Raw genomic sequence first — 10230 nt, forward strand, 5'->3', positions numbered from 1 at the left:
ATAATGAATGCCAACTATAATTTTATATATATATATATATATATATATATATATATATATATATATATGTACATACTTACAAGAAGCGGAGTACAGCATTAGGAATAGAGACAGTGGAAATGTAATGGCTGTGTGTGATGTCAAAGGGATAGTGGATGGGGGGAGGGGATTCACACAGTGTGAGGGATATAAATGACAAACGTCTAAGTATTACTTTGTCTTGTGCACCTGAAACTAATAAAAATAAATAAATAAAAACTATGCATTAAAAAAAAAAAAGAATTTAAATCATTCAAAAATGGGTAATTAAGAAATCAGCCAGGGCATCACAGGATCTGTACAATAGAGGAAAGAGAGGGAGGGAAGGAAGGACAAAACAGGAAAGTGAAATAGAAAATATAATTTAAAAAACTTAAGTCCTCTAGACAAAAGACTAGATGATTTCTCTCTAGGGAAACTGCTCTCCCCAACAAAACAGCCTGGCCCTAGCCCAATCACTTGATAGTAGAGCCCGTCAGTCAACAAGCTGTGTCCATGTACATATAGTTGAGTTTCCAATCAGCATTTTAATGTTCCACTGTTAAACACAAAAAGGCAGGAGAGGATCTCCAGACTTTTGAAGACAGCACACACAGACTAAAACAAACATAGAACAAACAATGCAAAGAAACAATAAAGGGATTATTAAATTATAATAATCCTCAGAGGAAAAAATAACCCAAGAAAATTTTTCAGAAGTGAAGGATCTGAATTTCAGATTTAACAGACCCACCAAGTGTCTTGTATAATAAATAAAAAGACCCACAATCAAGATACATAAATAATAATAAAATTTTCAGAATACAGAAGACTAAGTAAGATCCTAAAAGTTTTAGATTAGAAAAATAGTCACATACAAAGGACCACGACTCAGATTAATTATCAAACTTCTCAACAGCAAGACCAGAATTTCACACACAATGAAGCAATATGAAGTTTTGGGGGGAAATTATTTCCAAACTAAAATTTTACCATTAATCAAGCATGAAGATAAAGAAATTTGTAATATCTCAAATTTATTTCCCATGCTTCCTTTCTCAAGAATCTTCAGGAAAATGGGCTCCACCAAAGTAGCTTCTAAAGATTTCACCACAAAACAATGTCATACTTTAATATACGATAGACCTAAACTTTCATCTCTTTACAAAAACTGGTTTCTGACACCTCAAAGAATGAGGTTTCTCCCGATTACACAACGATCTATGCAAATAGATGAGTTAAAAAGCACAGATTATCTTTCCTATTGGTCTTTTCTGAATATTTCAAGTATACATGTGTACACACAGTTCATAAGGTAGAAGCAACAATTAGCCTTTTGCTGGGGGTTCAACAGGCAGAATTTCATCAACTTTTGCAAATCGGAATACTGCTCTATATTAAACCACTGCACTTAGATGTTTATGAAAGATAACTGTATTTTGACAACAACAAAGCATTTATTTCTTCTAAATTTAACTTCTTTCTAGCAAGTGAATTACTCTGAACATAGGAATTAAATTTGCTTTAACCTGATGAACTCAGACTTTCAAATTCCCCATCACATTTTAGAAATTACTTCTCCACAGGTTTTTTCACTTTAGTACAGGCTTCAAGTAAGCCAGCAGCTCCCAGAACTATAAAGTGTATCACCTCGTCCACTAATTTTTGATGACAGAAATGATGAAACTACCTGGTGCCACTAGCTCCCCTCGCCCTTGTACTACAGTAAGACTTAAGAGTAGCAGTTACTCAAATTCATAAAGACTCATAAGTAAAATCATAGTAACTCAAGTTCACAGAAAGTAGTATCAGTTTCGGAAGACAAAAAAGTTCCAGAGGTGGATGGTGGTGATGGTTGCAACAGCAAAGTGAATGTATATATTTTCAATCCACAGTTGGCAATGTGAGGATGTGGAAGGCGGAGTACATGCATTGTTTGTTCTATGCCATTATATATAAGGGACTTGAACATCCACAGATTTTTGACCATGCAGGGGGTCAGTGCCCCTAACTCCCACCTTATTCAAGGGCCAACTAAACTATACACTTAAAAATGGTTAAAGTGGTGAATTTCATGTTACGTGTATTTTACCACAATTGAAAAAAAAAAATTGAAGACAGTGAAAACAGCATTTCAGCCTGCTTTGGACTTCAACAATATGAGACTACTGCCATGAATTTAATTTCTAGCCCAGTCCTATCACTTCCACCCAATCTTTCCACCCACATCAAGTCTATAAAATATTTAGGCAACCCAACTGGAAACAAATGGTAGAGGGAAAACAGCAGCTCTTGTATCTTGACAGTTTCTTTTATTCTCCTAGGACCTTTTCTACATTCGGTTTTGGATATCAAAGAAACTCATGGCGTCTTGATGGTATGGCAGGTTTAAACAGCTGTCACCACTATTGCTATCTGCTTCAACTTTACAGTCCAATCTCCTACTCCCTTTTGTCAGGGACCCTGACAATTCCCTAGCAGCCTGAAAGCCAAACATGCAACATCCAGATTGGACAAAGGTTTTAAGCAAACCCACAAAATCAAATAATACAGTCTATAACATTCTCCTCTCTCCCTTCCTCTAACTAGAAGTGGCCCCCATCCTAAAATATCCTAATAAGAATGAAGTCTCACTAGGAAATTTTACAAATACCTCTACAAGATGTCTACCAGTCTGCCCCTCATTCACTAGATCTTTTGCCTTAACACGTACCTGATGATGAAGTTGGAGTCCTGTTAAACGTGTCTCCATTTGCTCCAGAAAAATACCTGTCCTGTAAGAAGGAAGAAAAGATTAGTTTTCTGCTTTGAATAAGAATGTGTAATCTATTTCACAAATACTAGAAACATTTAACAACTGGGTTTTGTTCAAAACAAAACAATGGTAGACTGTGAGATTTTCTGGGTCACTGGATGTTTCTTTATAAATTATTCCAAAATTTTCACGTCAGCAATATGTGTATAGTATATCAATATATCACTTATAACAGTGATCAGCAAACTACAGCCATCAGACAAATATGGTGAGCCACCACTTTTTGTAAATAAAGTTTTATTGGAACACAACCACCCTCATTCATCTAGGTATATCTATCTATGGCTGCTTTCACACTACAATGGCAAAGCTACAATAGAGACTGTAAAGCCTAAAATATTTACTATCCAGCTTTTTACAGAAAGAGTTTTGCTGACATCTGACTTGAAAGTTTAGCCACCCAAATATCTGAACAGTATAATGAAATACTATTACATAAATAAAATCTGACCAAAGTAATACATGAATAAATCAATGCCTGCCAATACACAATACATTTATAGAGTTCAGTGTTTTACAGTATACTCGCCAATACTGTATAGAACAAAGTAGAGCATAGACAGAGCATAGTGGATAACAGTTTCTACAGTAAATATTAATGAAATTTATTTTTCAAACTTCAGTTCTGTTTATGTAAAATGAAACAAATTCATGTGTTCACATCTTTTAAAAAGGAATTCACTCTAATGTAAAGAACACCTCACTTATGCACTAAAAACATGTATCTATATATCTATTACATCTTGCAAGTGCACTACATATCCAATTAAGTGGCACACGTCAGCTATAAGGTCAGAATATTCATGGTTAATTTCAATCAAACTTGTCACTGCAATATCTGAAGACTGTCTTTGATGCTACTTTAGTCTCAAAAAAATTATTGAATATTAATGCTATGCATTACACCTGCAGTGTATATGACTGTTGCACTCAGAAAATTCAACTTTTGATTAAACTCGTATAATCAGTAGCTTAATGTCAAGTTAATTTTGGAACCTTCTAACATTTCACAGAGTATCTCAGAGTTAAGGACAACCTGAGTAACTTTTTTCTCACTTCTAACTCCTAGGGTATGCTTATCTTCAATCCACTCCTTTATTTCCTCTCACCTAAGTTTCTTCTACTTACAGCAAAACTTTCATATAGAGCTCTGAAATTCTTGTACATGAAAATTATAACTCAGTAATTTAAGGATGAAAGGTGACCTAAAACTTACAGGTGATACCTTAATTAACTGACTGCATTAGAACAGTCACAACATTTCTTCAGATAAGTTCCTTTAAACAAACCCAAAGCTGGAGGGAATGTACCCAGGTGAGTAGTATCTTCAGGTAATAACTTATTTTCTAAAACTTCTTTCACAAAAGACACTAAATGACTTTAAAAACTACTTTTACAAAGCTTGAGAGTCTTCCAATTATTTTTCTGAATTATTAAGAACAGAAAGACAATGCATCCTTGAAATGCCTTGGGCTTGTGGTACAGTAAAATGTCCCAATTTATGATTACCATAGACATTAAAACAAACAAGAAGAGAGATCCAGTTTTCCCTAAAGTGAAATCCTAAAGACTCTTTTCTCTTTTCTAGTGGCCACAATATGTTGGGTGAGTAGAGCACAAAACAGGGCTGGTTTTATAAGTGTTGTAAAGCTGATGAAAGGTAATGAAATACTAGAGAACTGAAAACTACTATTATTAAATGATCTTCAGGCTGTGGAATTTAATATCCCACATACATGGAACTCACAAACTGCAAGGCAAATTTTGAAACAAGACATCAAATTTCTTTTCAATATAATTCATTTCATAAACATTATTTACCTTTTTCACTACCTTAAAAATAAATTAACTTCATATTCCCTTCCAGTTACTGCACCTCTTCTCTGATCCTCTTAAAACAAAATGTGTTGTCTACAATTACTGCCTGAACTTTCTCATATCCTACTTTTTCCTTCAAGCCACTCCAGTCTAGCCTCCACCCTTACCTCTATACTGAAAATGCTTTTAATAAGGAAATTATATAATAAAATTACTACTTTTGTTTCATCTGACCAGAGGCCTCAGCAGCATTTGAAATGACAGACTATTTCCTTCCTATTTACAACTTTCCTCTCTTAAGAATACACGCCCCAGGTTTACCTACTGGTCACACCCTCCTCAATCCCTTTGCCAGCTCCTCCTTCACTGGACCTCTAACGTTGGATTGCCCCAGACCTCATAGCAGAGCCCTCTAAGTTTTACATCATCGAACTTTACTCAATCTCATACCTTTAAATTCCATTGATGTACAGATAATTCCCAAATTTATATCTATAGTCCTGATCCCTCTCATAGGGAACAAATTCATATAATCTGTCATCCTAATACATTTTCATAGTCATCTCAAATTGAACACAACAAATACAGAATTCTTGATTTTTTTCCCTCCCAAACTTGTTCATCTTCCATAGATTCCCCATCTCAGTAAATGGCACCACCATCCATCTAGCTGCTTAAGTTAAAAAACCTAGCCACTGCTCTTAATTCCTCTCTTTCTCACTCCAAATCCAGTCCATCCAGTCTAATTAATTCTATGTCCATGACTATCTCCAGTTTCCTCTCCCTCCCCTTTTTTCCCTTTCCTTCTCTAACTTCATTTTCAATGTCCTGTTACAACCACCATACTCATCCATTCCAGCAAAACTTGAATGCAATGTATTCAAGTTTTGCTGGAATGGATGAGTATATGCCTAAGCACTGAGATTTCTGGATGACAAAATTGTTAGATTATCAAATTTTCCTTCACCTCACGTCTTTCACTGTTCTATCCCCAGGTGGTACACTCACTTTAAAATCTAGAATTGGGAAATTCTAAGAACTACCAGAACAGTAGACAGTATTCAAAATTATGTAAGCACGTGTCAACATTAAATCTCCAAGTAAGATCCTGAGAAGCATTCAGCAAAAGCTGATCACAGATATTGTCTAAGATGATACCAATCCAAGATGGTCTCAGAGACACTATAAACTTAACAAAAGGGAAGCCCAACTGTCTCTAGAAATAGAAATTCAGTTAGAAAAAACAATCAAAATAGTGCCTTTAATAGAAACTAGGCTGAATAAAAGACCTCAGATTTCTCCTACATAAAAATGTCATGAAAAAAGGTCACATATTCATCCTTAGTTTCTGCACTTTTTATTTAACCAAGGCAGGCAACAAATTGCATCATGTTCCTTTAAGTAAAATAGATCAAATAATTATTGCGAAACCCGCACCAGGTGTTAAATTTGCAGACAAATGCAAAAATTTTACTACAAATTGACTCCATAAAAATATGTATCAAGAGTCATAAATTAGAATTGTTAACAAAAATTATATTCAAGTTAGTATTCCCAGTATCAAGAAACAAGGTACTTTACTGAATAGCACAAAAATTCTAAAAAAGTACATTTGAAAGATATGATAGTCAGCAATACTCAATTCAGACACCCTACGCAATATATATGCACAATATGCTACAGTTCAATATAGTGTTTAAAGAAACTTAATGAAGACAAAATCTCAGACTGAAAAATAAAAATTACACAGGTGACTATTAAAGACCACTGGAAGAAAGTCTGTATCTATGAATTAAACTTTATATTATAACAAATCTATTGAGAACCAGGGAAGAAAAGAACCATAAAATATCCTTTGACCAAGTAATTCCATTTTTGAAAAAAATACTCCCAAATTAAAACAAAGAAAAAGTTGTACATAGTCATGACAATATTACAGTGAAAAGCTAACACTATCTTAAATTCACACCAACAGAAACTCAGTTATATTATGGTAGATCCTTTCCATGAAATATTACGTAACCACAAGAAATTATTTTTAGGAAATTAGTAACATAGAATAGTGAAAAAAAATAGTGAAAAAGCTGGAATCAAAAATTATAATTGTAAGTGTACTGTCATTACAATCTATGTGAAAACATATTTGGAAAAAACAGAAAAACATTTACTAAACATTTAATGGGAGTGCTTAAGTTCCAAAACAAGAAATATGATAAATTCAGATTAATATCTAGGGTTATTTTAATATAAAATTTATATACAGACCAAATCCAGTGAAAACAAAGGATTCTATATTTTACATTTTTGTGTGAAATAAGAACTTCCACTATATCACTTGAAATCAAAATGCGTTAGAATTAACTAACAAACTCAAACTGGAAATTCGAAAAATCAACTTTTGGAGACATTTTCAAGTAGATAACAATTTTGCAAAAATAATCCTTTAAAATATGTCATCTTCTAAAGTACCATCTGCTAATCTTTTTTTTTTTTTTAGTTTCATGTGCACAAAACAAAGCAATACTTAGAAGTTTATCATTTATATCCCTCACACTGTGTCAAACCCACTCCCCCCATCCAGTATATCTCTGACATCACACAGAGCCATTACATTTCCACTGTCTCTATTCCTAATGCTGTACTCCGCTTCTTGTAAGTGTGTGTGTGTATGTGTGTGTGTATGTGTGTGTGTATATATATAAACTTGTTTATATATATATAAACTTGTAGTTGACATTCATTATTGTTCAGCTTCAGCTTCAGGTGTACAGTGCAGTGATCAAGCATCTACATCTTCCCTGAGGTGGTCTCCCTAATGCTAATCTTTTTAAGACGTTTTTTCAAGTCAGAACTGAAACCCAAAAAAAAACGTCTCCAGGACCCTTCTTCTGAATTACAATGTAACCCCCCCAAATGCCATTATGGAAAAAGATCTGATGATTTGTATATTTAAAGATCAGACTGATGATACCATCTAAATCAACCTAACATATTTATCTTGAGAGTCCTCCTTGTATAAAACCAATTTCCAGAATTCAAAATATCACCTAAAACCAAAGTATATTTTTCAATTTTTTATATGTGTGTCTCAGAGACATTTGGACAAACTTGTTTTCACCCACCATATGTCCTAAATCATTGAGATTTACATTAAGTTGTTAATAATACTATTATATGTATGTTAGATTTTAATACATATTTCAGATTTTAATTATCAAATTGCCTCAGACGAATTTATTCTATTTGCGGCTTAGCGTGCTTCCTCCTTATTCCCTATCAGAAAGTTAACAACAGTCACATGGAGATAAGCACAGCATACTGAAACAGACTGTAATTTAAAACTTTCCCATCCACCACTAGATTGAAAACAAGGACTTGACTTGGAGCTGATGGGTCCTGGAAAAACACACTGTTCCCCAATAAAAATTGGGAAAAAAACAAAACAACTTTCCCACCACAGCGCTTCTCAACTTTGATAAAATCTGTAGCATTTAATAACCGCAAACTTAAACTTTTACTACCTTCTCAAATACAGGAACGTAGGAAGACACATGAGGTTTGATTATTTCTGCTTCCCAATCTTCATCTCCCATGCTGGGTTCCAGTTCTATTTTTATAAAAATACAAACATACATATTTGGCCTCAATTAGATCAGAACTGTATCTTTAAAAAGCATAAACCATCGTTTCACATACACTTCCTGAAACTACTCAACTAGGTGCTGATCTTCCTGCAAAAGTTTTTGTAAAACGGGGAATTAAGTTTCATTTTTTATGTAGAGATGGCATTCATATGCATCTTTTTTATCTTTAAAAATTAGTGGAACCACTTACCTAATTACTCTTAACAATCACCATGTTTGCCCTAAAATCTGTTCACAGAATTTACCTTCTCCTTGGAAGGGTCCCCAAATGGCTCATTAGATATCAAGGGGATGGGAAATTTCCTGATACTATTCAAGGTTTCTGCCTTCAAAAGTATTTAAGATGTTTGGTTTGGGGTTTCTTAAATAATTTCTTGCAGGGAGAGGGTGCCGGGAACTGAGGCCTTGAAGTTTGACGGGAAGGGGAGAAGGGTTAGGCAGACCAAATCCCTCCAGCAAAGGTCAACTAATTTCACCGAGTGTTTGTACACAAACAGTACTCCAGTTTTCCTTGCAGGAAAAGAGCTGCGCAGGGCGTGGGCTAAAAAAGGTCCTGAGCCTCCTCTGCAGGCCTTGAGCCCAGCCCAGACTTCAAGCATCCACAGGGCTTTATGACTTTCCGGCAGGAAACGGAAAGGCCCCAAGGGACGACTTCAAACCACCACCCCGCTCGACCCTTCATTTCTTCATCTGGCCCAAAGTCCCGCTACTGGGAAGCCCAAAAGGTCAGGTTGAGACCCATGCCGCGAGAAAAGCCACCTGCCCACTCACCTCTCCGCCGCCTGCTCTCTCAGGTCTTCGCAGGCCCGGACGCCGCTTAAACGGCTGCACGTGCAGGACGCTGCTCCACCAACAAATGGCACCTGGAAACGAGCCAATCAGTACTCAAGAAACGAGCCAATCAGTGCTCAGGAAACAAGCCAATCAGTGCCCAGGAAACGAGCCAATCAGTGCTCAGAAAGCCAGCGTCGTCCCACCCCCATTTCCAGCCGTGCATTCCCTACTTGCTCGCATTCAAGGCCGCGGTGGCCCCACCCACAGTTCTATTCACAGAGTGGCCCGTTGGACCTGTGGGTACAAGAGGGGTGTGTGCCACTTGTCTCTAGATTCTTGAGTGGGGTCCTCAATCCGGAGAGGCTCTAGATTTTCCCTATGCAAGCACTGCAAGCCAGAGATGGCCACCTCCCTTTTTCTAGCACCAGAAATAAAAGGGAAAAGGGGTAATGCTCTCAATCTTACTCCTTTAGCTTTCTCTACCCCTTTTCATACTGAGGCCCCTGGCAGTTGGTCCTTCTGGTTATTTCTGAGGCGCTTCCTTCCCATCCGGGGATTTCTGGTGCCTGACGGTGAGGCAAAGACCGATGGAAGTGGTATATTTCCTTTTCTTCCCAATGAGGGCATGAATGAGACCCTTGGTACCCCAGGAAGTTGTAAAGAAAGTTAGCCTATTGTATAGAGTTGGGGTCCAACTCTTTGGAAAGGAGAAGCCCTCTGATACAGAAGGAAGAAGGAAATTGTGCTGGCGTAGGTTGTACATCAAGGCTTGGATCTGTGATCCACCTGACACTATGGAGTACTGGTCGTTTCGGTACTTCATGACCTCATCAATCAGATACTCTTGTTCTGCTCCACAAAAAGTAGATGAAATCCCGTAGTATTTTCCCATCCCTGTAAAAAGTGTAACAATGGACTGCTTGCAAAGTGTAACTTTTATTTTTGGTTTTATTTCAATCATTTTCCATTCTCTGAATCTTTGAAGAAATTCCTGAATATTTCATTGAGAAATATAAATCCCAACATAGTCTCACACTCAGAGGATGAGAAATTTTACAGGTCCTTCTGACTTCATATTTTTCATCTCTAGAACCACCATTATTGGTTCTGTCTCTTCCTCCAAGAATATGTCAGGATATATCTAATTAGCACTAAACTTGG

The 10230-nt window shown here is 36.2% G+C and overlaps 1 protein-coding gene across 1 annotated transcript in view; it reads right to left on the reverse strand.

Annotated features, from left to right (window-relative positions):
• Nucleotides 1-9961, reverse strand: part of DDX4 (DEAD-box helicase 4) — a 53072-nt gene extending 43111 nt beyond the window's left edge. The window contains exons 1-3 of the mRNA XM_074329208.1: nt 9856-9961; nt 9067-9158; nt 2732-2792 (exon numbers count right to left, since the gene is read on the reverse strand). Of these exons, the coding sequence (XP_074185309.1) occupies nt 2732-2792; nt 9067-9158; nt 9856-9961 (259 nt within the window). The remainder of the gene's footprint in view (nt 1-2731; nt 2793-9066; nt 9159-9855) is intronic.
• Nucleotides 9962-10230: the final 269 nt, after the last annotated feature.

Source organism: Rhinolophus sinicus, linkage group LG03 (genome assembly GCF_036562045.2).
Source record: "Rhinolophus sinicus isolate RSC01 linkage group LG03, ASM3656204v1, whole genome shotgun sequence".
Taxonomy (NCBI): domain Eukaryota; kingdom Metazoa; phylum Chordata; class Mammalia; order Chiroptera; family Rhinolophidae; genus Rhinolophus; species Rhinolophus sinicus.